This window comes from Oncorhynchus clarkii, chromosome 28 (assembly GCF_045791955.1).
Source record: "Oncorhynchus clarkii lewisi isolate Uvic-CL-2024 chromosome 28, UVic_Ocla_1.0, whole genome shotgun sequence".
NCBI classification, from domain to species: domain Eukaryota; kingdom Metazoa; phylum Chordata; class Actinopteri; order Salmoniformes; family Salmonidae; genus Oncorhynchus; species Oncorhynchus clarkii.
Window position 1 is genome coordinate 15434891 of NC_092174.1, and position 27814 is coordinate 15462704.

Sequence of the window (27814 nt, forward strand, 5' to 3'; positions counted from 1 at the left end):
ACCGTCCGGCCGGCTCCAGCGGACGAGAATGCATCGCAACATGGCCTCGCTGTAAACCGAACGAAACCCCAGTAGATTGTGTATTTGACCGGCAATCCGTCACCATCGGCGCCTTGATCATGGACCTCCGGTCCAGAGGCTTTTTCCGGAGGCATTGGAGTTGTGAATAATAATCTTCAAGTGCTATATTAATACATTTTATGCCCTACTCACTTTTGCACGCTCCATGGATTTAAAGAACAAGTGACAGCAATAGCACTCACCCCAATAAGGGCACCACTTTCCATTTGGAGGGGAGGACAAGAAACTACACTACAATTTTTAAGTAACGGACGATCGGGTGTAATATATATTTTCCACTGTTGATTCCAGTCTTCGCTCATATCCCTCAGACACAATTCATAACCGGTAAGAATCCAGTGTGCGCTACCTGCTATCGATCTTTTGAAAGACAATTGGATGAAGGCCCTGCTCTTGTCCGTCCATTTACAAGGTTAGCTAACCTAGCTAGCTAGTTTAGAAGAGTAGCTAATGTTAGCTAGCTACATGTAAAACCGCTGGCTAGCTAAAATTGAATATTGGCTTTGGCTGTCTGTGCTGGTCAAAACGAGCTAACCTTTTGAGTTTAAACGAATGCCAGTTCATGTCGGTGTTTTAAGTGGGTGAAGGTATTGGTAAATTAGTTAGCGAGCTAACGCTAGCCTGGAATGTTTCTAGCTTCCTAATCTTCCCTCTTTTGAACGTTCAATATGACAGTTCCCATCGAAACAAATTGACTAACTATCTAAACCATTTCGTTAGCCTGTGTTTTACTTCAATGCCGGTCTGGCGATTTACTCTTGAGTTTCTTAAATCACACTTTTAAAATATCTAACGTTGGTTAATCCGACCTGTCAACATAGCTAAATCTAGGTAAGGCAATTGTCATGCTGGTTTTTCTATGTGTGAGGCTTGGTTGGGCCTACAACGAATTAATGATGATCGCAAGACTAGCATACCAATTAACATATGAAAGTGTATCAACTATTTCAATTGGATACCAAGAAAGTAATGTCTTTAATATTGCGATGCACAAATTGTGTCGACATGTCACTGCAGAATGTATCAGTCACTCGACATTACTACGAGAGACACGTAGAACTACCACACAGGCTAGCTAGCTAGCTAGCTAGCGCGCGTTAGCTAGTGGGGTGTGTTTGACATCCACCATCATTGGCATGCTAGAAGGCCTTCCCTGCAATTTGACCCATCAGTAATGTTAGTTGTACCGAATCGAACCACAAACCGATCGTGTTATCATAGGGTTATTTCATGGTCTTTATTTGTATTTAGTGCCTAAAATGTGTTTACCAAATAATGAGCTAGCCACAGATGGGATAACATGGCTAACACCGGGTACTTGCTAGCTAGTAGTTAGCTAGCCATATGACACGTCTTCCTAATGTGGGATCGCCTCTTTAGACCATGTGATAACAGTTTGACACTACTTCTTTTCATGCGTGAATTAATGGCAACACTGTAGCAATAAGTAATGGGAATTTGCGAAACCTCTTACATGTCTCAGTAGACCCATGCCTGTCTACAACCCACACCACTCAAATGTGGAATATATTGCTTAACAGTAAAAGTATACAGAAAATATAGAGAATCTCAAACATTGTAACCACTAACCAGCACATATCTATAAAAACAAATTGGGAAAATCTGTTACAATCAAATAGAGGGTACTGGCAAGTGAACTTTGACCAGAAACAATACATTCTCTGAAACTAGCTAACCAGTTAGTTCAATTGAGCGTGAGTGAATGTACCAGCTCAGGCCAGCATGAGCCTAATCCCCAAGAACAGATGCAGAGAAGTGAATATATATTTTAGATTTTTATTTAGCCCTTATTTAACAAGGCAAGTTAAGAACAAATTCTTATTTCACAATGACGGCCTACCCCGGCTAAACCCTTCCCGAACCCGGACGACGCTGGGCTAATTGTGTACCACCCAATGGGACTCCCGATCACGTCCTCTAGCACTGAGATGCAGTGCCTTAGACCGCTGCGCCACTTGGACCCCATGACCCCATTAACTGGTTTTTCGCCATTTCTAATCCGCATCCATGTGTCATGTCAAATTCATCTCCCCATCATTATGTGATTTGACGATAGTCATGTTGCAACGTGTTTTTTTTATTGTTAGCATCTGCCAGGAGGAACAATAGATGGTTCAACTGCGCCTAAAGTGGAGATATGGTAATTACCCGTAACCCAATTCAACCCCAGGAGGGATGTGATCTCTCTTGTTTCAGGTCTAAATAGCGGTTAAAAGGTATATGCAACTTTCCCCAGCTGAAATAGGCTAAGCCTAGAAGACTAAGTGGAAAGTGAAGGAGGGATATAGGGAGGTGAAAATAAGTGTGTATTGGCGCAAGGGTACAGGGAGGAGGCATTACTGTTATCAGGGCAGGGTCAGTAAACACCACCCTTGCTGCTTGGCGGGACAACCTTTCTATAGCGCAGACAAACCCACTAACCGATTTCCAATTTTGGAACTCGCCTCAACAACAATGCTGTCACAAGTTCTGACATCCCTGTTAGTGGAAGCCCATGAACTTCATAGGGAGTTAACTTGAGGCTGCTCGATCATCGGTCAGTGGGCATGGTGTCCAGGTTATTATTGTATATCTAGTCTACTCACCTACCTACCTACCCAGTATCAAAATGTAGATTGTAGTCTTCCATGGTTTTTTGTTGATTTTAGATTTTTTTTGTTGTTTTGCTAACTCTTCCTCCTTCTCCTCAGATCGGCTGGCAAGTCAGCGCCACCCTAATGCAGAACCAAGTGAAATGAACAAACCACCGCAGCCTATAACGGGACCCACCTCTGTCCCACACCCCTCCCCCTCCCCTGGACTGACACAGGTGAGAGCCATTGACAAGACCCAGTGTGTGCTGACTGGTCAGGGTAGTGTTCATTTGGACAAAAACACGTGAGAACGTTTTGAAACTGGGACATTGCTACCTGAACTTGTCCAATAAGGATACACATTTTTGTTTTATTACATTGTACCATATTGAACACAACCCATCTCTGGCAGGAAATGATCTAACTAACGTAGTTGTGTTTCTCTCCCTCCCTTCTCTCCCAGGCTGCCTATGCCCCAGGTCAGCCCCCTTCTCTCGTCTTCGCCACCCCACCACCTCAACAAATGAACTCTTCACCGCAACCGCGACAGGTATTACCCTCTCCATCTCTCTCATTCTATTTCCTGCTCTTTTGCTCACACTCTCTAAATGTCCAAGCTTCTGTTATGCTGTTAACTCCAACTCTTGCTTAACTGTAACGCTTTGGTCCAACCTGTTTGTGTTTAAGTGTCCCTGGCTACCAACCTTGATCTCTTGCTCTCTTTTGCTGTCCTCCCTCCCAGTTCGCCGCAGGGCCTCGTGCTTTACACCAACAGGTACTAACTCCCCTCACCTTCCCCAAAATGTCTGTCATCTCGACCTGAAAGTAGACCGCTGTGCGTGAATGCAATTTAACTTCAGAGAAAGATGAGGCTAAACAGCCATTCTAGTTCTGATCAGACCCAGCTGTAACTAGATGTAAAACCACCTGATTTTGAGTGAAATATTTCAAAAAGTATCAATTCAGGCCATGAGTAGAGTGCCGTGCTATAATCCTCAGCCCTTTTGTGGCTCTCCAGGACCAAGGATTTCATTAGTGATGTGTTCAGGCTGCTAATTACATAGGTTGCCCCTGGTTACACCTGATTCCACCCACTGTAGGACTATACGGTAAAGTTCCTAGGCACCAATTCCATCGGTTTTTACGTTTCACCTGTTCATGTATAAATTAGTTTCCCTAATCAGGCAAAGTGCCAGCCAACCCATCAGCCAGGCCTACGATCAACGGTAGTTCCTTGTGGATTTAACTCTAGCTTTATTTTTCCTTGATGGCTTCATATTTTCTGGTAGTCAGCAGCAAACTGTTAGTGGCTGAGTGATATACTGCTTCTTCTCATTCTCTCGTTCCTTCTGCTCTCTCTTCTCTTGTCCTCCTCCTCTCACCCCCCCCCCCCCCCCCCCCCCCCCTTGCTCTCTGCTCGTGTGTTGTGCGGCTGAAGGGCGGATACAGGGCACTGCAGGTAACAGCTTCTTTTCCTTCTCACCCTCCTCTCGGTCCGTCGAACCTAGCCGTAGTTTAGTCTGAGTCTATAGAACTAACGTCCAAAAGTTTACTCTCGACCCTTGCCCGAGGGCTGACAATAATCAGTGATCATTGGCAAAATTATTTTGTTGGGTAGATGCTAGCTATGATCATTGTCGAAACTTGTAGCTGATCCTGCTTCAGTTTAATCCTGCTCCGTCCTATTATAGCCTAGTTCCCAGTTTGACCACCTTTTGAAATACTAACCAGAGCCTGTGTCCACAAAGTGTATTTTGACTAGGAGTCCTGATCTAGGATTTGTCCATAGAATCGTATTCAATATTATCGAAAAAGCCAAACGGATCCTAGATCAGCACTCCTACTCTGAGACGCTTTGTAAATACTGGGCCAGGATGGATATAGCGCCTCCCTGTTAGTCATGGGGGATTCTCATACTCGCTACTCTATGAACATGCACCCATGAGGTGTCCAGTAATTCACAACACAGGCTTGTAAATCCCAAACTAAAACCCCCCCCATGGCAGTCATCGTGTGTGCAGTGTGTTCAGCTCTCTGGAGTCTCGACCGACCTCCACCATCTGACAGTTTCAACATGTGACATTTTAACACCGCAGTACACACAGCTCACCATTTGGCTCATACACACACTCAAATATACTGTAGAAATATACTGACAGTTTCTCTCTCCCCTCCATCTCTCTAGCCCTACTATGCCAACAGGGCCACCATGTCCACCAGTGCCCCCCGGGTCCAGACCAGCAGCGGGCCTCGTCCGGTGGGTCCCACCCACGTCTACCAGCCCAGCTCCCAGATGATGATGATCCCTGGGCAGCAGCTGTCCTTTGCTGGCTCCCCTCAGGGCTACTTCATCCCCCCTGGACAGGTGCCACAACTGGTCATGATGACTTTATGTTAATGGTTAACTTCACTTGAATATAGGGTTGCAAGATTCCATAAAATTCACAGCTTTCTGGAATGTCGTGGAAGTTTTGGGAATTTTAAAATGTAAATCGTATAACACCTCTCGTACAGTATTCCAGCACCAAAAAGTCTAAAATCAACATAGTGTTGTAGCTATCCCGAAACGCAGCAAACAAGAAGCTTGACCCCTTTAGGACAGGTAACTCACAGTCCTATACCTTTAAACAGTTCTAAGTGTCCTGTCTGCCCCCCCTCTCTCTCTGTAGTACCGGGCTCCCTACATGCCACCCAGTCCACAATACCCCGTGACCAGTGGCACGGCAGGCTTCTACCCAGGAACCAGCCCGGCTGAATACCCCACCTATGGTAAGGTGCTCCACTCTGGGCCATGGCTCTACAGCCAAGCATGACCACAACCACAATCTGGATTTGAACCACTGGCACGACTGGATCAGCAGCTGGAACTCGAACCAAAATCTTGTGTTGAACTGCAATCAGATGCTCTTCGTCAGGGCATAAATGTAACTTTTTGGTCCACCAGCCACTGTGGCAGGTAGATAAAAAACAATACATTTTACCAGCCAAAATATTTTTGGCCTGCTAAAATTACACCAGCAAAACACAAAAACGAACAAGCATGCTTTGTAATGTTTCTAGAACAATACATACAACAATACAATACATTACTAGTAGGGATGCAACGGACAGTGGGCCCACGGTACAGTTTCGGTATCTTTATATTTAAGAAACATAACACAGCACCGTTTAAACAATGAACTCTTTATTTTGCCTATAGACAAATATAACATTCCATTCAGAAAAATGGCAGCATGACTGACTAGGCCTGGTTTCTGTCTCTACTGTATGCAGTCAAGGGGAGAAAAACCTTCAAATGAAAATGGCTTCTTAGCTTTGATGACCTGTAGGTTCTTTGCCTTCTCCATTTTAAATAAACAGGGTACATACTTGTATAGGCAATATTTAAAAGTAAAAATAACAAAGTGCAACATCAAGTTGGTACCCTGTATGAGATATCTGTTCCTTTATGTTGAGGTTCTTTTTAGGTTCTTCTGTGAAAACATAAGCACGTCCAACATTCTCTGAAGCAAGACGAGAACGTCTTGTACTGACAATGTCCCCTGCGGTGGAGAAAACGCTCTCACTTACAACAGAGGTTCCCGGGACACCGAGACTCTGTTGTGCAAGTTTTGTAACATGGGGGAACTTTGACTGGTTTGTTTTCCACCACACAAAAGGATCAGCATCCACATGAAGGAAATCTGCTGCCTTGTATGAGGTGACCACCTCAATCATTTTGGGAAAGGGCTTGGTCTGTTCCTCTGCTTTGAAAAGCTCCCCAGATAACTCTGCCATGGCGATCTTCTTTTGAGGAGGGGATAATGATGGCTGTTCTTCCTCTGTGGATGGCCCTGCTTGAAACTGCAAGATAAATGGCTAGTAATAATAATACAATTATTATTAAGTGACACATCTCATCACATTAACGCACATGATAAAAGCAATATCATGAGAAATCGTTTAAAAATAGATCAAATACCTGATGTTTATGCGTCACAATTTCTTTGAGGTCCTTGTCGACTCTGTCGCAGCAGGCTGAGCAGGGGTTTAAACCTTGGATCAAGGGCTGTAGATCTTTGAAGGTACTCCAGAGGATCCCGGTCTGTGTATCTTCTCTCCAATTCCTGAGTGATGGCTGCCTTGGTCCTCCCTAATGGTTGCACTGTCCTCAGGACCCGGTGCCATGGATTTGATAATCATTGACTTTAGAGGGATCATTGATGAGGTTTCACTGCTCGTGAGAGTTGTCATTGTTTTCAGGGGGTTGAGTAGCCAAAATGAGTTCTTCTGCCAGCTTCAGTTCACTGTCAGTCAGCATGGTTCACTGTCAGTCAGTCTTTGACCGACTTCTTCACCGCCTACTCCAATACAGCAGAGTAGCTGGCCGGTTGCTGTTCCACAACGTTCCAGCATGTCATGAATGGTAGCGGTGGTGTTTTTGTGACCTTCCCCAGGAGGCGGGACACTGCCTTGAGAGAGAGAGAGACTGCCCTCTTGGCTGCAAGGTTCAGGATTTGTGCAAAACATCCAATGTGGGGGCCCAAACCCATCAGCTTCATGGATGGCATTCACTATCTTTTGTGCGTTATCTGTAGTGGCTGGGATTGTGCTATTTGGTCTCTCTTGCTTCCACTCTTTCACAGCGTTCGTTAGTTCAAGGGCTACCCCTTCGTCAACCCAATCCAGTACATAGTGAACCGTCACAGTGAGGTAGCCTTGAGTTGCTCTGGAAGTCCAACTATCAGTGGAGAGAGTTAGATAGGGTGTCTGTCAATTCCATATTCAATTTCTCTCTGATGATTCATGGAGTTTGGGAATTACTTTGCTGCTGAAAAATGTGTGGGAGGGGACATTTTTCATCAGGTGATGAAATCCCGAGTCAGTAACCACGAAATAGGGCTGCAAATCTTTGGCTGTGAATACTCCCACTGCTTTCGTTATTTCTTAATTTTTCTGAATTTGTCGCAAATTGTTGTTGGAAGGCAGCAGCAAGAGGTTGTTGTGTTTTTGCTAACGAGTGGACTCTCTTTGCTCCAGCTCCACTTGCAAGGGATACGGCCGGGTGATGGCGACTTAAATTGCACATGTTAGAAGTGTTTCCACTCGAGTAGCCGACAGTGGCAAGGCAATGGTTGCGGACTGTACTTTTGTTTACGGTCTTCTTACCCTCATCATTGTATTGAACGCCAAAATGTTCCCATACAGGGGATTTGAAAGACTGCTGTGCCTCTTCAAATGTGCTTCTCTCTGTTTCGCTAGCGCTCGCCATTGTCACATTGGAGCTGAAAGAATATTTGTTTTTAGTTTCCTCTCTTCATGGGGCCACTTTAGGGAGGTTTCCTACTGAGATGTCATTGCAAATCGTCCATTGGTTGTTTTAAGGGGGAGGGGGTTGCGGTCACTGCGGTTGCCACATTTTGAGCCATTGCTGTGAGGTAAAGTTTGTCAGCCCTCAGGGGTCCCCTAATGTCCTGTGGCCCCAAGCAGTTGCCTGCCAAGCCTGTTCTCAAGTTGTGCGTCTGGTTCTGTGGATCTGAATGTACAACGTGCATGTAGTCTGCAGCGCAATAATTACATTTGGAAATCATAGGAAAATGGCAGGCATATTGTAATTCTGCGGTTCATGTGTGCGTATTGAACTGTAGGGGGCGTACTGAACGGTTCGACAACATACTGTCTCATTGCATCCCTAATTACTAGTAAGAAGTAACTAATGTGGTATATTAAATAATATTTTGTTGTCACCTGAGCCCATAATTTTTCCCCCGGAACATGACCCGTCAAACCGCACTTGTTAACACCCGCTCGCTTGACCCGGAAGCCAGCAGCACCAATGTGTCGGTGGAAACCCCTTTCAACTGGTGACCGAAGTCAGCTTGCAGGCGCCTGGCCTGCCATAAGGAGCCGCTAGAGCATCTTGAGCCAAGTAAAGCCCCCCCCCCCCCCCCCCCCCCCGGCCAAACACTCCCCTAACCCGGACGATGGTGAGCCAATTGTGTGCCACCCTATGGGACTTCAGGTGCCGCAACACTGCAATGCGGTGCATTAGACTGCTGTGCCACTCGGGAGCCTGTGACCTGAGTCTTTAAACCAAAATACTGTATCACAGATGAGACAAATGCTCACCTGCCCCTTTAAGGGCGGGAGGTTACCGTGGTAGCGCAACTCGTCATGTTTGTGCCTGTGAGATTGAGTCTGACTAGTAGAAGCGTTTTCTCTTCCCTAGCAGTTGAAACTCAAAGAGAGAGAAACAACCTAGCTTGTGAACAAAACAATGTAAATAGTGAAGAAACAAGGGCAGTCTCACTTCGGGGGACTTTAGTTTCAAGTAAATTAGACCAATTGATATGCCTGTGGGTAGGCATCTAAAAATGTATTTTTTTAAAATATTTTTTTTAAATTTTTACCCCTTTTTCTCCCCAATTTCGTGGTATCCAATTGTTGTAGTAGCTACTATCTTGTCTCATCGCTACAACTCCCGTACGGGCTCGGGAGAGACGAAGGCTGAATGTCATGCGTCCTCCGATGCACAACCCAACCAGCCGCTAAAAATGAATCTTTGACTCAGATCTTCACACGCACAGAGGGCCACAGCAAGGCTGTGTTGCAGCGCAAGTGGAATGAGCTTCAGTTGACGTCGGAAGTTTACATACGCCATAGCCAAATACATTTAAACTCAGTTTTTCACAATTCCTGACATTTAATCCTAGTAAGAATTCCCTGTCTTAGGTCAGTTTGGATCACCACTTTATTTTAAGAATGTGAAATGTCAGAACAATAGTAGAGAGAATTATTTCAGCTTTTTTATTTCTTTCATCACATTCCCAGTGGGTCAGATGTTTACATACACTCAATTAGTATTTGGTAGCATTGTCTTTAAATTGCTTAACTTGGGTCAAACATTTCAGGTAGCCTTCCACAAGCTTCCCACAATAAGTTGGGGGAATTTTGGCACATTCCTCCTGACAGAGCTGGTGTAGCTGAGTCAGATTTGTAGGCCTCTGCTCACACACGCGTTTTCAGTTTTGCTCACAAATTTTCTATAGGATTGAGGTCAGGGCTTTGTGGTGGCCACTCCAATACCTTGACTTTGTTGTCCTTAAGCCATTTTGCAACAACTTTGGAAGTATGCTTGTGGTCATTGTTCATTTGGAAGACCTATTTGCGACCAAGCTTTAACTTCCTGACTGATGTCTTGAGATGTTGCTTCAATATATCCACATAATTTCCCTGCCTTATGATGCCATCTATTTTGTGAAGTGCACCAGTCCCTCCTTCAGCAAAGCACCCCCACAACATGATGCTGCCACCCCGTGCTTCACGGTTGGGATGATTTTCTTCTGCTTGCAAGCATCCCCCTTTTTCCTCCAAACATAACGATGGTCATTATGACCAAACAGTTCTATTTTTGTTTCATCAGACCAGAGGACATTTCTCCAAAAAGTACAATCTTTGTCCCCATGTGCAGTTGCAAACCGTAGTCTGGCTTTTTTAAATGGTGGTTTTGGAGCAGTGGCTTCTTCCTTGCTGAGCGGCCTTTCAAGTTCTATCGACATAGGACTCGTGGATATAGATCGTTTTGTATCGGTTTCCTCCAGCATCTTCACAAGGTCCTTCGCTGTTGTTCTGGGATTGATTTGCACTTTTTGCACCAAAATATATTCATTTCTATGAGACGGTATGACGGCTCCATGGTCCCATGGTGTTTATTTGCATACAGATGACCGTGGTACCTCCAGGCGTTTGGAAATTGCTCCCAAGGATGAACCAGACTTGTGGAGGTCTACCATTTTTTTCTGAGGTCTTGGCTGATTTCTTTTGATTTTTACATGATGTCAAGCAAAGAGGCACTGAGTTTGAAGATAGGCTTTGAAATACATCCACAGGTACACCGCCATTGACTCAAATTATGTCAATTAGCCTATCAGAAGCTTCTAAATTCATGACATTTTTTGGAATTTCCCAAGCTGTTTATTAAATGCGCAGTCAACTTAGTGTATGTAAACTTCTGACCCACTGGAGTTGTGATAGTGTGAATTAAGGGAAATAATCTGTCTGTAAACAATTGTTGGAGCAATTACTTGTGTCATGCACAAAGTAGATGTCCCAACTGACTTGCCAAAACTATAGTTTGTTTACAAGAAATGTGTGGAGTGGTTGAAAAACGAGTTTTAATGACTCCAACTTAAGTGTATGTAAACTTCCGACTTCAACTGTATATAGGCTTTGTCGTTCTTTGACTTTGTGCGATTACATTTTCCAGCTATAGTTTGAAAACAGCTACAGCAGAATTAATTTAACTTTTAAACGTTTTCACACTTGACTATATTTGTTAACAAATGCGAGTGAAATGCTTGCACTGTTGAGCCCTGACCAACGTGGCTGGTGGAGTCTTACCTGCCAATGCCGAAATCTACCCGCATTTGGCAGGTGGCGGGTGTTAATTTTAGGGCCTGATCTTAGTTGATCTTACAGTTGGTCAGTCAGTTGATCTTAGGTTCTTTACCGTATGGCTTTGCTGGTTGTTTGTTGTGGTTTTGCCTGGCAGGTGTTTGTGTGTATGGTAGTCTTTGTTTCTCTTAGGACCAAGGCTGTGTGTGTGTTTTTTCTGGCTTTGGTTCGGCTCTATCAGTCTGTGTTCTGTCTTCTCACCTGCTGCCTCTTACTGCCTTAACACCCTGCTTACCTCTGGTTCCCTTCTCATTCACTCACTCTGCATCTCTCTTCCTGTCCTCTCTCTCTCTCCTTTTTCTCTCTTCCCTTCCCTCGCTTCCTTCCTCTCCTCCCCCTGTCGTGTTCAGAGCCCTCTCTGGCTGCGAGGGAAAGGCGGGGGGGTGGGGGGAGAGGGGGCGGGCGAGAGAACGGGCGTCTCTCTCTCCACGGCGCTCCTCTCACCTCCCAGCGCTACCCCGGTGAGTAAGTGTGTGTTGCACGGTGTGTGCGGGGCTGCATCTTTATCTGCATGTTTGGTTTGTAGTTTTGTGTGTTTGTTTGGTTTGTAGCTGCCCCACCCCCCCACCCATATGTATACATAGTTTTATTTTGCTCCGGGTGCATGTGGGTCACGGCTTAAAACAAACCTTTTGGTCCCCCAGCCACTTAACCCCCCCCTCCCCCCCCAAACCTGGAGGAGCATGCTTTGTAATGTTTCTCAAACAAATGTATTACTAGTAATCAGTGATGTGGTATATTGCTCAATGCTATTTCATTATTTGTGACATCGGCTACATCTTAAAATATCTCAGGTCTTCGCTAGCAGTTGAAGCAGACACATTGGAAACAACCTGGCTTGTGAACATTGAACAAAACATTGTAATAGCCAAGGAACACAGTCTCACTGTAGTAGACTTTAAGAGTGAATTAGACCAACATTTATGCCTGTGCTCCGCGCTTCTAAAATCAGTCTTACTTCAGCACTTCAATCCCAGTGCGCACAGCTCCCCAGCCAGGCAGTGTGGGAGCTGGCATGTTTTAGGGTTGGTCGTTCTTTGTGCGATTTAGCTGCCAGCTCTTTATATTGCTGTAAATGTGCTTGTTCTTCACTTCTAACTCTCTTCTTATTCACGAGTGAAGTGCTTGCACTGCCAACGTGGCTGGGGAAACAGACGTCTTACCCGCCAATGCCAATCTACCCGCATCTGGCAGGGTTTTTATTTTAGGCCCCGTTGTGGTTATTTTAACATGTTCTATTTTAGTGTGTGGTTATTTCAATGCTTGTTTAGTCTGTATGGTATGTTTGGTCATTTTAGTGTGCCATTGTGTGTTGCTTTTCGTGCTGTGTTTGACTTGCCTCCCTCCTCTCCCCCCCCCCCCCCCCCCCTACAGCAGGTGCCTACTACCCGGCCCAGCCCCAGTACAGCCACACACCCCCTGTCCAAACGGCGCCTGTCATGTTAAGCCCCGTCCAGCCCCAGCAACAGGCCCTGCCCCCTCAGCCGCCGCCGAGCCAACCACTGGCACCCAAGAGGGAGCGCATAGCGGTACTGTACCACAAACTAATCTTGCTTTTCCACTTTAAGACTGTACCCCTGGTGTTTGGCCTGAAGATGCAGGCTTTTGACCCTGACATGGGGCCAGACTGGGACTTGGTGCGTGAACATGGCAAAGGTTAACTGTTAGCATATCAATTGGGCCTTTTCCTTATAAAAAGCAACTGTTCAGGGGATTCAGAAGTTGTTGATGCTGCTTTTAACAAGTCGTTAGTGTCAGCCCACACTGAGAACACTTTCTCTAGTATAATACCAGGATATATATTAGGAGTGGAAAAGCCCTATAAAGGTCAGAGGGCAGCTGGTATACTATGACCTCGCTGCTGAGGTCAATGCAGTGCAGGAGTAGTACATCTTGCCCCTTACCGCTTATACGGGGTCAGACACGGATACCTTCTCTCCCTCCCCCCCTTATGGTTAAAGATAGAATCAGGGGGATGGTAATCTGTTCCTATATCAGAATTGGCCTCAGGGTAATGTGACCCTAGATATGTGATTAAAGGCAACTAACCTCATGACACAGATGGAGATTGAACAGCGGGAAAGAAGTATAGGTTAGTTTAGACGGTAGGAGGGATGACTTGAGAAGAGAAAAGGGGGCTATCATTTATTTAGGCCTATTTAACTAGGGTTGTATTCGTCAGTGTATACCGTAGCAAAACGTTTTGCAATGGGGAAAAGAAAACGGATAGCCAGTCCCTCCCGGTTTCGGTGCATTTTTCATCTGTTGGCGTCTAGTGAATACTGCCCAGGCTAGTCGATTTTTAATGTGAAGTAGTCTGACTGTCGGCTGTTCAACTTCCTCCTTCTCTTCAGATCAGAATACGAGACCCCAACCAGGGGGGCCGCGATATCACAGAGGAGATCATGTCCGGAGGAAGGGCCACCTCCACCCCCCCATCACAGGTATGCCTCGCTACCCACTGGGGCCTGCCTGTTCAGGACAATGTAACCTCACAGACCATTCAGAAACGTTGTTGTCCAATGATTAAAACTCTATTGCTGTTCACATCCTGAAACTTTGTGATTGGTATTTATCATATGAGGACATCAAACTATGGGGGGGAGCAGAAATGTATCATGTAGAACAGATATGAATGTTTCAGACAGAGCAGTGTCAGCTCTATACATTCTAGTTCTATACATTCAACTCTAAATGTTTCACATCCCTCAATACATCCCCTGGTTTTGCCAATTCCTTGGGATCGTTCCCAGTGATGAGCTCACAATGCAAGTTTGGAATCTTGTGTCTTTGAGATGATTCCACAGAGATGATGTCATAGAGGAGACTAGGAAGTTTGGAATGGAAGCCAACTGATCCAGAACAGTTCCATTCAGTTAGTGTTTACTTTTAGGTTGTTGTCTCGTCTCCAACTCGACTTGTTTTGATCAAGGCAATAGGATAGCGTTAGAAAACACTGTACAACATATTTGTGTTTATTATTTTTTAAATCTAGTGTACGCTAGTTTTGACGGTGCTCCTCGTTTTCTGCCACTAGTCCTCCACTACAGAGGGAGAAGGTCCTTCCCAGACCAACGGAGAAGTTACAAAGCCCGTCACCATGATGACGAGAACAGGTGAGCGTCCTCCCAGGTCTTGTGGTACTACAATGTCTTTACATGGTGATATTTGCCACATTACATAGAGAGTAGAACAGCATGAAGTAAACGATGAACTTGATCTTCAATGATTGAATGATATTACGTAATAGTTCCAAAATGGTCCTGAACTGATTATGTATTTTTTCAGATGACAACACGGAACCTGCAGAAACAATGGCCGCCATGACACCGCCTCCTGCGTTGGTGACCCCAGAGCCTGCCACCGCCACCGTCTCAACTGAGGCCAAGCAGGAAAAAGATAGCCAGGCAGCCCCACCTACCGAACAGGTCGTCAGCCAATCGGCTGTCCCAACGGCTGTGGGGAAGGCCGAGGAGGCCATTCCGCCAGAGGAAGACCAGGCCCCTCCCCCATCCCCCTCGCCCCCGGCAGCTCCTACCTCCGCTCCCCCTGCAGAGGTGCAGACACCACCCCCCATCACCACCATCGCTCAGGTCAGTGACACGGTGGATGCCGGTGTGACCCTGGCGGGAAAGGCAGTGACTCCTGAAGCTCCTGCCATTGAGGAAGAGCCTTCGGCCGCCCTAGCAGCCGTCGAGAAGCCTCCTGCTCTGGTAGCGGAGAAAGAGGAGGCAGATAATAAAAAGGAAGAAGTAGTGGTGGAGGAGGAGGAGATTGTAGAGAAGGTAAAGGAGGAGCCTGTGCTTACCACCAAGCCAGAGGTAGTGGCGCCTGTTACGGTGGCGGTCGCTAAAGAACACACTAAGCCCGCTCCCCGACCTTTGACCCCCGTCGCCACAGCAACGATCAAACACTCTGCCCCGGCCGTGAAGCCGGTGGTGTCTGTGGAAGCTCCCACTAAAACTGAGAGCGTGGTCGAGCCGACAGCGCCGAAAAAGGAAACTGCTGCTGCTGTGCCCGTGTCTGCCCCCGTTCCTGCCGTCACTCCCTCTGTCCCAGAGGCAGAGCCCGCCATGGCCCAGAAGAGGGAGGCGCAGACGCCCCTGTCCAACGGCCTCCCCCAGGAGTACCCCGACGAGGTAGACGCCCCCGTGCCCGCACAAGAGCGAACTGCAATGCCCAACACCGAGCCTGCCGTTCCCACACCTCAGGAAACTGCTACCCTTGCAGATGCTGCTGTGGCAGAAGAGGGGGAGAAAGAGGAAGATGCAGCCACGGTGCCCTTGGCCAGTAGCCCTTCAGAGGACACGTCTATGCAAGGTGAGAGGGGAAGGTTTTTACTGGTCGGGATCACTTGGTTAGGAAGTACTGTGGGCACCAAGGGTTTGGCTGGTGCAGACGGCTTCAGGTTTTGACGTAACAACTTCTGGATGTAACCCTCCTCTCCTAGCTGCTGTGTCTGTGCCAAAGAAGAAGAGGAACATGAAGGAGCTGAACAAGAAGGAGGCCATAGGAGACATGCTGGATGCCTTCAAAGAGGTGCGTTTCTATCTACTCATGTGCCTGCTTGCATAGAGCAGAGCGGCCTTCTAAAGTCATGAGCTATTCTGAACAGTTGTCCGTGACCACTTGAAGGTGCACCAGTGGTAAACCTTGAAAAACGTGTAAGATTGTTACTCCCAGCACTGCAGTCCAGCTGCTACTCCGGTTTGGTCAGTGCAAGAGCAACTTGGCATATGGCACCGTTGGTCTTTGTGCCTGGAGTCCTGGTATATCTGTCGACAATCATTTCACTTCCCAGCAAGTTTTCGTCAAACTTCCCGTATGCGAATCTGAAACTTGTATTCTCTCACAACAACAAAATAAAATGTATCAAAAAAGATTGTCACCCCAAATCCTGACTGCATTGTAGGGGTCTCAAATTCATTCTACTCCGTCTTACCCCTCCAATTGTCCTGTCCCTTCTCCCAACTCTCTCATCCATACAGGAGAAGGAGGCGGCGGCTGCCCCCGAGCCCTTGTCCACTCTGGCGGAGCCCAGCCCTGTGGCCCCTCCCCCTTTGGCGACCGCCGACGCGCCAGATGAGACCTGGGAGGAGAAGGAGGACAAGCAGAACGCCGACACGCCCCCGCTCAAACCAGGCGACCTCAAGTACCAGTACAAAGGAGGTGGGTGGCCCCCTGGAAATAAATGTGTCTGTAGGTGACCCAATTTTCATCTTCGTTGACGCCCGACTATCTCTTATGTGAAATATCTCATCGTGAATGGTCAACGACCCCATTGTGCAGGTGTATGGCCAGCGTTATCCCTCCCGAAATGCATGTCTCTTCAGGAGCAGTCTGATAGATTTGGTTGAATGTGTCCCAGCAACGGTTAAGCAGTAGGAAGAGTCCGTCGCCCGTTCAAACTCTCCCACTCCTCCACCCTTTCCTCCCAACAGAGCAATGGAAGCCTATCGACCCGGAGGATAAGAAGAGGTACGACAGGGAGTTCCTGCTGGGCTTCCGGTACATTGGTGCCAGCATGAACAAGCCCGAGGGCCTGCCTCTTATCTGCGATGTGGTGTTGGATAAGGTAAACTATATCATTGAAGGAAAGAAATAACAATTTAATGAGCCAACATGGGTATATATATATTTTTAATAGGCATTCAGTTTGAAGTGTATTATTCACAGCGAAGTGAAGTGATTATGCTCCCGTAGTTCATTCGTGTGCTTTTCGAGTCTGTCCCGAATACTAATTTCAATGTCAAATTCATAGGTTCTTAATCCTCTCCTCTCTGTAGGCCAATAAGACCCCCATGCGCCCAGCGGAGCCGGGTCGCAACATGATGAACGCCGGGCCAGACTTCACCCCCGCCTTCATGGGTAACCTGGGCAGACAGTCCTCTGGAGGTGGGGGAGGGGGACCACGGGGCCCTGGAAGGGACCATATGGGAGTGAGTATCGCAGTGTTTGTCCGTGTATGGAGTTATATAGTGGACACTTTAAAAAATATATATATATATTTTTTTTTGTGGGGTAGATCATATTTAATATTGCAGATGGATGGAGGCTTAAGTGGAAAAATTGGTCTCCATTTCCAATCCCCCATATTTTGTTCTTTGTAAATATATATATTATTTTTAATACACTATAAATATACACAAAGGTATGTGGATTCGGCTATTTCAGCCACACCCATTGCTGACAGGTGTATAAAACCGACCACACATCTTTGCTAAAACGGGTTATATCCATCCAGATGCCTCTGTTGTAAGTGCGTAGAGATCCTATAATTCAAGACCAAGATCGACAATTTGTTTTGGTCACGTGTGGGCTGTTGTCTCTTGGAAAGCATTAGTCACAATTCAAAGTATGTTATTACCTCACACTCCACATGATATAAATCAATAATTTGTCACACGTTGCTTGAAAACAAATGGTTTAATTGGTCGACAACCAGTAATTTATTGTGAGCATTTAAAGATGACCATTGAATAGTGTTCTAAGACTGCCATTGAGTGGAACTGGTGCTGCTCTCTACCTTGTTTATGTCTAAAGCTGGGCTCAAGTTGTGAGTAGATTGACAGCCCAGTTTGTTTGAAGTTCATAGACATCATTTCCCTCTTATCTGCTCTACATGATGTTCTTTCTCTCTGTTTTATCCCTCTACCCCTCACCCATCTTGCTTTCCCCCCTTCGCTCTCTCTCCTCTTCCCCCCCCAGCCCCCAGGACCCCGGCGCTCCCAGCAGGGCCAGCGCAAGGAGCCCCGCAAGATCATCATCTCCTCATCGCTAGGCGGTGATGTGGAGCTCAACAAGGCAGAGAAAGCCTGGAAGCCCGCGGTGAAGATGGCGGGGAGCCGCGGGACCGGCCCCGAGGAGGAGGAGAGCGACGACCCCGAGCAGGCCAAGACCCAGGAGCTCTTCAAGAGGGTCCGCTCCATCCTCAACAAGCTGACCCCTCAGATGTTCCAGCAACTGATGAAACAAGTCACAGAGCTGACCATCGACACGGAGGAGCGGCTGAAGGGAGTGATCGACCTCATCTTTGAGAAGGCCATCTCCGAGCCCAACTTCTCCGTGGCCTACGCCAACATGTGCCGCTGCCTTATGGGGGTGAGTGACGTGACTGACGACGTTTGGGAATTTTGTGTTTGTCTTTTTTTCTTTCGTTCTCTCTGCCTCTACTTTGAGCCATGTGTTTGGACCAGTGCAGTAGGGAGGTAACGCGTCACCAGTACGCGTTGGTACCCGATTCAAATGTTAAAGATACAAGTGCATCAGTCAGAAAGTTGATTGAACCATTACGAATCGCTGGTTAACTAAAATAAATGTTGCTCATTACATTCTGCCTTCTGAAAATACCTCATAGTTTGTGACAACCGAGTTGTGCTGTTCATTGGCTATGTCATACATTACTAGCTCAAACAGTTAATGTGCAAAAAATACATGACAAGTTCTTGTAGTGGGGTGGTAGATGCCTTATCTCCTTTATGGCTCAGATCAGGTGCCTACGTACATCATTACACACACACACACACACACACACACACACACACACAGAAGTCAGCTCAGACAGGTCCAGTTGAGAGAGGCCCAGCTCATGAGCTCCATCAGCAGCAGACTTTTACGTCCTCTGAAACATGACCCGCCTAGCCGCTCTTCTTAACACCCTCCTGCTTCACCCGGAAGCCAGCTGCACCAATGTGTTAGGAAACACCGTTCAACTGATTACCGAAGTCAGCCTGCAGGCGCTCGGGCCCGCAGCAAGGAGTCGCCAGAGCGCTATGAGCCAAGTAAAGCCCCCCCCCCCAGCCAAACACTCCCCTAACACGGACAACGCCGGGCCAATTGTATGCTGCCCTATGGGACTCCCGGTCACGGTCGGTTGTGTGACAGCCTGGGATCAAAGCCGGGTCTGTAGTGACACCTCAAGCACTATGATACATTGCCTTCCACCCTGCGCCACTCGGGAGGCCTTAGCAGATTGGAATTTAGAATGGAAAATTTATGTTTCTATTGCAACAAACGTTAGTGCATCAAACTGAATCACACCGAATCGTTTCAAACTAAAATGTATCATTTCGGGGCCCATGTATCTAGGTGTGTATGGTGTCGTCTTGAAAGGGAAAGATGCACATCCATACACTGCAGTATAGCGATGGAAATGAAGAACTCGAGGAGCTGAGAAGCCCTCTTTCGTTCCTTTTCTCCCCCTCTGTTTTAATTCTGTCTTCATCCATTTGTTTGAGTGTACTTTTCTAAGCCAGTCCCCCACTGAACATAAACGAAACTGACCTTGAACTAAACATGACTTGTTCCTTGTTTCCTTTCCTTGTGTCCTCCCAGTTGAAAGTGCCCACCACAGACAAGCCGGGAGTGACTGTGAACTTCCGTAAGCTGCTGCTGAACCGCTGTCAGAAGGAGTTTGAGAAGGACCAGGACGACGATGTGATCTTTGAGGCCAAACAGAAGGAGATGGAGGCCGCAAAAGAGGTACGACATCACATCCTGTCTACACAACAGATGCGTTCTGTTATATTCATATCCAACCCATGTTCATATTGCCAATATCACAAGATTGGTCTGTATCCTCAAATTCTAAATCCATTTATTTGACTATTCATTTGACTTGCTGTTTTTCACTTTTGCCGAGGTCTGTGGTTGAACTAGCAAAGATAGAATCACATTCTGTTCCGTCCCGAACCCTCAAAGAGCGGGTGCATTTTGGGCAATACAGCTTTCTTTACTTTCAAATGACCTTTTGACCTCTCGCCTCCCAGGAGGAGAAAGCCGGTCTAAAGGCGGAGCTGGAGGAGGCGAAGGACAAGGCGCGCCGGCGGTCGCTGGGCAACATCAAGTTCATCGGCGAGCTGTTCAAGCTGAAGATGCTGACGGAGGCCATCATGCACGACTGCATCGTCAAGCTGCTGAAGAACCACGACGAGGAGTCGCTGGAGTGCCTCTGTAGACTGCTGTCCACCATCGGCAAGGACCTGGACTTTGAGAAGGCCAAGGTATGCAGAGAGAGAGAGAGATACAGACACATAAAGGCATGTACGCATGCCAATGCACAGGGACACACACACACACACACACACATACTGATACCTGACATATTTCCTCTGCAGATATGAATGGCCACACACACACCAGTCTGAGTGTCCCTCTGTTTGTCCCTACAGCCCCGTATGGACCAGTACTTTGCCCAGATGGACAAGATCATCAAGGAGAAGAAGACCTCGTCCAGGATCCGCTTCATGCTGCAGGACGTCATTGACCTCAGACGGGTACAACTACACCTCCCTCCATCCCTCTCTGTGCAATGTTCTCTCCATTTCTCATTTTCTCTCCCTCTTCCTCTCTCTTTCTGTCCTTCACGCCACCCCCTCCTCTCTCGCTCTCCTCTTCAGCGCTCTCTTTCACTTCTTCTTTCCTCTCTGTCTTCTCTGCAATAGTATCATTACAGTCATGACGTCACAGTAATGACCATACTCTAATTCATCATATGGCTCTAAAGCCTTTGCGAATTCTTAGACTTTAAAAGAGTTCTCTCCCTCCACCAGAGTGGCTGGGTGCCCCGGCGAGGGGAGCAAGGCCCGAAGACCATAGACCAGATCCACAAGGACGCTGAGCGAGAGGAGCAAATGCAGCTGGTCAAGGTCCAACAGCAGCTTATGTCAAGGAATGACAGTGGTGGAGGAGGTGGTGGTGGAGGAGGTGGTGGAAGAGGAGGAGGAGGAGGAGGAGGTGGTGGTGGTGGTGGAGGAAGAGACGGCAGGGGGGGAGACCGAGACAGAGGAGGAAGGGATCAGGGGGGCCGTGGGGGCCAGCACGGCGGCCAGGGGGCTAGGGGCAGCCAGCCCCAGGACGAAGGCTGGAACACAGTGCCCATCTCCACCAAGAACAGACCCATCGATACCAGCCGGCTCAGCAAGATCACCAAGGTGAGCGGTGGTTTTAAAGTTCGCAACTAATAAAGGAACGTGTTTTTAATTACTAAACCAACACAAATCGGGTTCCTAATTATGAGGGGGAAGGTAAGCAATAGTGTGTATTGATTGTATTTCAGCAAGGATGCTTTTTTGCGATCACATGACCAGGTGAAGAGTTTGTGTTCTCAGGGATTTCACTTGTCTCTTAAGTAGCCATTTTTCGTCATTTTGTTTTACCAAGGCGAGTCCCCATTGAGATGGATATACTTATGTCATCACCTCTGCTCTCAACCTTTAACCTTTTGACCTCTCCCCCCACTAGCCTGGTGCTCTGGACTTCAACAACCAGCTCCTTGCGCCCCAGCTCGGGGGTAAGGGCATGTGGGGCAGCTGGGGCAAGGGCAGCAGTGGAGGCACCACAGGAGCCAAGCCTGCCGCCGGAGCTGAACCGGGTAGGGCCACATATGGGCGCGTGCCGAACACGGGGAGTCGGGTAGAAGCCTGCTTCATACAAACACACACCGACATCCCTCACACAAGTGCAAAATACCCAACAAATGTGTCACACTGTACTATACACACTTATAGTGCACACTGTACTATACACACTTATAGTGCACACTGTACTATACACACTTATAGTGCACACTGGACTCTACACACTTACAGTGCACACTGGACTCTACACACTTACAGTGCACACTGGACTCTGCACACTTATAGTGCACACTGTACTATACACACACAAATGCACGCATGCACACCTACATATACAGACTTGGCATTTGTGTGATATGCGTGTATTGATCTCTCGCTCATTCCTTCCTTCCTTTTGTTTTCTAGCAGCGGAGACTGGCCGTCCGGCCACTGGCAACCGTTTCTCTGCCCTGCAGCAGTCTGCTCCACCAGCGTTGTCCTCGGACGCTGACCGCAGGGTACCCCAGAGGTCAGTACCTCTGTTGCTGTTTTGCTTTCCGTTTCCCCTCATTCTTCCTGATCTTTCTCTCTGCCCCCCGACTCTCGCTTACACGCCTTTAATTTTCTACCCATTCTCTCCGCTCTCCAATATCTCTCTCCTTCTCCGTAGGTCCAGCTCCAGTCGTGACCGCGGCGGGGACCGGGACAGGTTCGACCGCTTCGAGCGGCGCGACAGTAGTCGCGACGCCCGCCCGCCTGTCACCAAGCGCAGCTTCAGCCGCGAGACAGAGGAGCGTAGGAGCGATAGTCGCACCCCTACGGAACCCCCCGTCCGGCGCGTAGCCAGCATGTCTGACGACCGGAACAGAGGCAGCCGTGACCGGGGAGGCAGCGGTAGCCGGGACAGGGCTCCTAGCAAGGAGGCTGTTGGTAAGAGGCTATACACACACACACTGACTCACACACGCTTCTACTGCCAACACATACATCATTCACACACACGCTGGATACATGTGCACACACCGTAGTGTAATATATGTTTTTGTGTACAATAGTGTGTGTGTAACTGTGTTGTATCTGTACAGTGAAGCGTGAGACAGGCCCCACCCTTCCCCCCGCTGCTCCGGCCAAACCGGCCATGACCGAGGAGGAGCTGGACAAGAAGTCCAGCGCCATCATCGAGGAGTACCTCCATCTCAACGACATGAAGGTACACACACACACACAGGCCACATCGACAACATGAAAATGCGCACACACACACACACACACCATCAGTTTTGTGTCCATGACAAAGGTACGCACACACACACACACACACAGAGGCGATTGCATAGCTGACTGCTGTAATACTAAACCCCTGTCCTTCCCCGTCCGGCCCTGTAGGAGGCGCTGCAGTGTGTAGGGGAGCTGAACAGCGCCCCGCTGCTCTTTGTGTTTGTGCGGAACGGCCTGGAGGACACTCTGGAGCGCAGCGCCATCGCCAGGGAACGGATGGGCCTGCTGCTGCACCAACTCCTCAAGGCCGGCACCCTGCCCACAACACAGTACTACAAGGGGTGAGAGGCAGAGAGAGTAGTGCCCTAAAGACCAGGTTGTGTGCGTTTCTCAAATGGTGAAAGAAAATGTGTGTGTTTTGAGGAAGCATGCAATCCTGTCCACAAGATAGGGATTACTTTGCCTTGTTTTGTGGGTGAGAGAGCACTGAATAATGTCTTTACCTGGTTATGTTTTAATCAAAGGCTCCAGGAGATCCTGGAGGTGGCTGAGGATATGGCCATAGACATCCCCCACATCTGGCAATACCTGGCTGAGCTCATCACCCCCATGCTCCATGACGGAGGCATCCCCATGGGACAGCTCTTCAGGTGAGGCCCAGGCTCTATATAGGTTGCATAGGCCCCAACTCCCAACAGTCACTTCCATGTAACAGCGTTGAATCCAGAAAGGCTTTGACTGATGCTTCACTTTGTGGATGAATAGTGAAGAAGTGTTAGGCAAGAAAATATACCGTTTGAGACGGGCGTAAAGAATGAATGAGAAGTTTAAAGGAACGCTCAGTAACCCATTGCTACTGTGTGTGTGTTTCTCCAGGGAGATCTCCAAGCCCCTGGTTCCCCTGGGTAAGGCTGGTCTGCTGCTGGTGCAGATTCTCCACTTACTCTGCAAAGGAATGGTAAGTGTCTCTGTGCAAGCAGCTCTGTGGGGTTTGTGTATGTCCATAAAATATTTTGTGTGTGTGTAAATTAATTGTGTATTAATGATTTTTTTAAATAAATGCTTTTCAGACCCACAAGAAGGTGGGTGGTCTGTGGACGGAAGCAGGGCTCAACTGGAGAGACTTCCTGCCAGAGGATGAGGATGTCAATAAGTTTGTGACTGAACAGGTCAGTGTGGGAGAAGGGGTTAAACTTTACAAAAAAATAATAATAATATTTTTTTTAGTGCCACTCGATCTGAATACCATGTAAGATTTAAGATCGGTGGACTGAACATGCGACTGCCCTAAATAAATGAGAGGATTTTAGTTGTTTTGGTTAAGGGAAGTTGATATGGGTTTGCCTTGTCGTTCTAAAGGTGTGTTTAGCAACGAAACCGATGTGTGCAAAACGGACCTTGTTGGCTTAGAATCAAAGGATCATTGACAACAGCGTGAACTATATTTTGTCTCCAAATGTTTATTGAAAACATACAATAAGCATTGGTTGACTCCAATTGCGTTGTCACAGTTGTTGGTTAGCTAGTTAATTTTAGCCATATTTGCATAGACGTGACATAAGTCCAAACACCTCGAGACGCGATCTCAAGAACAAGACACAACTAACTGAAGCAAGCCACCTACGGTTCCCCACACGGCCGCTTCTTATCATTGTAGATGGCTGTTTGACCTTTCAGAATCATAACGCGCGCGTATCAATTTTTGTGACGTGGTCAGGCAACCTGAGGGATCCGGAGTGTGCCTTCCATAGAGTTCCTAATGTAATTCTATGGTGTGTTCGCTCTTTCCAGAAAATTGAGTTTACCCTGGGGGAGGAGTCGGATGAGACCAATCAGAAGAAGCCCATGAGTGGGGAGGAGCTTAGCAAACATCTGGACAGGCTGATCCAGGACAGGGCTAACAACCAGCGCATCAGAGACTGGGTCGAGGTGTGTGTGTGTGTGTGTGTGATGTGCATATGCAACTTTGTATCAGCCGGTCAATTGAAAGTTTAAACACGCTATCTACATGTAACTTTTGGGAAAGCAGGCTCTGTGTGGTAACTACTTATTTATTTACCCTCTCACTTACAGGCCAACTTGGACGAACAGCAGGCGGCTGCCAACCAGTTTGTGCGCGCTCTGATGACCTCCATTTGCCAGTCAGCTGTTATATGTGAGTACCGCGAAGCCCATATATCTGGCCCTTCTGTTTGCATACCTTAAAGATGCTTCCAACCTCCTTTCTTGGCATGCTGTTGCCCTGTATATTGTGTGTGTGCGATGGAGAGAAACCAAGGACAGTGCTATGTATTCGGTGCCAGAATGTTCCCGACTTCTGGTTCTATGCCCAATCGCTGGTACATTCTGATATCTGTCTGATTGGCAATGGGGGCATCAAGTTGGGTGTAGAATCAGTGTTGGTCGTTTGGTGCTACTCTAGGTTTATGGGTCTGGGTTAATTTTCCTATGAATCGGGTTGACTGGTTGGAGACTACGTTGTAAGAAGAATGGGGGTGGAACATGCATCCATCCTTTCTCCCTCTCTCTCCGCCTTCATTCACTCTAACACGCTCTCCCTCCTTCCCTCCATCCAGGTGAGAACCCGTACAAGGTGGACGTGGAGCAGATTACCCAGAGGGCCAAGCTGCTGCAGCGGTACCTGAGTGACGAGCATAGGGAGCTGCAGGCCCTTTACGCCCTCCAGGCCCTCATGGTGCACATGGAGCAACCGGCCAGTGAGTACAGTACTGTGGTGTGTGTGTGTTTCGCCTCAGTTCTGTGAGGTTGTGTATGATTGTGGGTAGCGAGGCTAGAGTCACGCCTTTACAACCTCATTGTCCTGGTGTGCTAGAGTGCTCGCAGAGTAAACCTCTTTGCCTATTCATTGGCTGTAGTCTCTTGTGGCCCAGCCAATCACCAGCTCAGATACAGAACCTCCGTTTTGATGTTTTTTGTGTCGTGAACATCCACAACACTGCAGTTGCTTCCCATTCCGTGTAGATTTTGTGATTGTCGTTCACATTCTGCCCCACTGGCATTGTCTTCTGTCTCGCAAAAAAAATATATATATGTAAGATGAACTTTGATTGTTTGTGTGAATTAAAATGTTTGCTGAAGGCGTATGTATTTATCAACATTTCTCTATCAGATGGTGTTGTGGCTAGATTCATAGTTCAGGAATCATGATTATGGCTGTGCATCTTAACTACCCTCTCTGACTGTGGCATCCTCCCTTCCCCAGATCTGCTGCGGATGTTCTTTGACGCGCTGTACGACGAGGACGTGATCAAAGAGGAGGCCTTCTACAGGTGGGAGTCCAGCAAAGACCCCGCAGAGCAGACCGGCAAGGGCGTGGCCCTTAAGTCGGTCACCGCCTTCTTCACCTGGCTCCGCGAGGCCGAAGAGGAGTCCGACAAGGACTAAATGTCCTCTCTAATACCACCACCGCCCTCTATGGCTAGGGAGGTGTATTGCAAGGGGAGCCCGAGGAGAGAATTGGACTCTGTGGCCCTTTTTTTTTTTAATGTGGTGGACTGATATCGATCCTCAACAAGGCTTTTTAGAGAGGGACCTGACATGCAATCACTTTCTCTCTTCTCTCTCTCTCTCTCTGCTCACTTCCTCATTCTCTTTTCCCTCTTTTGTGATGGCGTGTGTCCGCCGAAAATGAAATAAATGATTGAGACGGATTTTGCTTGTGTAAACGCGTGGAATAACTACTACGGTCACTGCGTATAAAACCCTTTTGACTTGTTGTTCTTGAGAAAACAATGACAAACCAACACGCTGCTCTTTGTGGTTGTAGACAAAATTATATTATGCAACATACTATATGACACGCAAACGCATAGAGACAATGGTAGAGGTGTCATGTAGCATGTTTTTCCCTTGGAGTGGGGTATCATGCCATGCGTGTGTGTGACGTCCGATCGAACACAGAGCTCTGTCTTCTCTTTTTTTGTGTGTGTGCGCAGCATGGTTGAAGTGTGTTTCTTTTAATGGTGTAGACGAGGTATGTTTGCTGATCAGCTGACATCAAGCGTATGTTGCCGACTATAGAGGCTCTGAATGGCTTTCTGAGCGACGGTTCTTTTCCTTTTTTCAACTTCCTGTTTACCGCAGTACTGGGACTTTGAGGACAGAAACAAGATGGGGGATGGATTGTGACCTTTGACCATTAGCCTCTGACCTTGGCTACTGGAGGACGGTGGGGGTCTTCTATATGCTTCCTTAAAGCCTACCTTTCACTTCCTCCCCCAGTAGTCAATCCTGACTGAGATATACTGCGTCTTTTACCTCTCCTGTAGTTACATGATGAACTGTTGGGTGCGTTCTCTCTCGACCCCTGTCGAATGAGAAAACAAACCCCATAACTAGAGGACTCCTTAATGACAAAAATCACCATTAAAACTTGAAACCTACAGAAATCAACTTGATGAAATAAGAAAAACAGAAATGATCCGAAAGCCTTTTCTACTCTTAAGTGGAATCACATTTCAGGAGCGTTCTGTACATATATATTAAAGTTTTTTTTTTTTGTCAGTTTTATTTTTCAGAAATAATAAAAATAAATTACTGATGTAATGTAAACTATAAAATGCTGTATCATTTTCCAACAGAAGTGGCAGTTTGTCCAGATGCAGAGAGGGGTGCTTTAGGTCATCCATTGATTAGTTTTATTGGACTTTTGTAAATATTTTGTTGCTTTCTTTATTATTTAAGGAATTACTGCTTCTTTTTGCATCATAAACTGGAAAAGATGAGGAAACCGAAAATTGCAAATAAAAGACTTATCAAGTTGCTGAGCGGAGTTTGTACATGCATGTCCCAGGTCTTGCGTTAGGGGTACTATAGTGCAGGGCTTTTCAAACTTTTCTTGCCCTGGTAAAGTCGGCAACCCAGGGAACCCCATCATATGATATCAACAAAAGTAATGATTTGTATTATCAGTGGAATGATAATGGCAGGTAGAAGTAATCCATTTCAAAATGAATAGATTTGATAGACTGTTTCATTATTTTCGCCTTCTCACAGTTCATTGGAAGAGGACGTGTTAATAACTCTAACAGCCTGTTTGCTAGAAGGGTATATTGGTGGTGAAGAGAATTTTGCTGTTGTAAATCAAATTTTCAGCAATGAAAGATTGTTGAGCTGAGAGAAGTTTGCAGT

The 27814-nt window shown here is 47.2% G+C and overlaps 1 protein-coding gene and 2 non-coding genes across 11 annotated transcripts; all 3 read left to right on the forward strand.

Annotated features, from left to right (window-relative positions):
• Window positions 1–27445, forward strand: LOC139386523 (eukaryotic translation initiation factor 4 gamma 1-like). 9 transcript variants are annotated; one of them, XM_071132124.1, is made up of 32 exons: window positions 1–408; window positions 2793–2911; window positions 3139–3225; window positions 3418–3450; window positions 4114–4134; window positions 4861–5040; window positions 5345–5444; window positions 12483–12637; window positions 13463–13552; window positions 14146–14224; window positions 14397–15428; window positions 15559–15647; window positions 16097–16277; window positions 16550–16683; window positions 16895–17047; window positions 17817–18209; window positions 19443–19589; window positions 19877–20110; window positions 20279–20383; window positions 20660–21040; window positions 21351–21480; window positions 21875–21974; window positions 22116–22375; window positions 22531–22655; window positions 22832–23004; window positions 23188–23313; window positions 23540–23621; window positions 23734–23832; window positions 24455–24592; window positions 24737–24818; window positions 25240–25380; window positions 25887–27445. In XM_071132124.1, the coding sequence occupies exons 2-32, from the start codon at window positions 2837–2839 to the stop codon at window positions 26066–26068; spliced, it is 5307 nt and encodes a 1768-aa protein (XP_070988225.1). In that variant the 5' UTR covers window positions 1–408; window positions 2793–2836; the 3' UTR covers window positions 26069–27445. The 9 variants fall into 9 exon arrangements, with proteins under 9 accessions (XP_070988225.1, XP_070988227.1, XP_070988229.1 ...); XM_071132119.1 differs by having other exon boundaries at window positions 18–493; window positions 21872–21974; XM_071132120.1 differs by having other exon boundaries at window positions 18–493.
• On the forward strand, window positions 24881–25010 carry LOC139387622 (small nucleolar RNA SNORA57). Its single transcript, XR_011629201.1, has one exon. It is a non-coding gene; the product is annotated as a small nucleolar RNA SNORA57 (small nucleolar RNA).
• LOC139387629 (small nucleolar RNA SNORA3/SNORA45 family) lies at window positions 25448–25578 on the forward strand. Its single transcript, XR_011629207.1, has one exon. It is a non-coding gene; the product is annotated as a small nucleolar RNA SNORA3/SNORA45 family (small nucleolar RNA).
• Window positions 27446–27814: the final 369 nt, after the last annotated feature.

Excerpts from the sequence above, each read along its gene's own strand:
- LOC139386523 (XM_071132119.1), top strand. The coding sequence starts at position 460 with ATGAAGGCCCTGCTCTTGTCCGTCCATTTACAAG. Across the intron at positions 494-2,792 it reads CTTGTCCGTCCATTTACAAG|ATCGGCTGGCAAGTCAGCGC; the intron begins GTTAGCTAACCT and ends CCTTCTCCTCAG. Across the intron at positions 16,278-16,549 it reads CAAGTACCAGTACAAAGGAG|AGCAATGGAAGCCTATCGAC; the intron begins GTGGGTGGCCCC and ends TCCTCCCAACAG.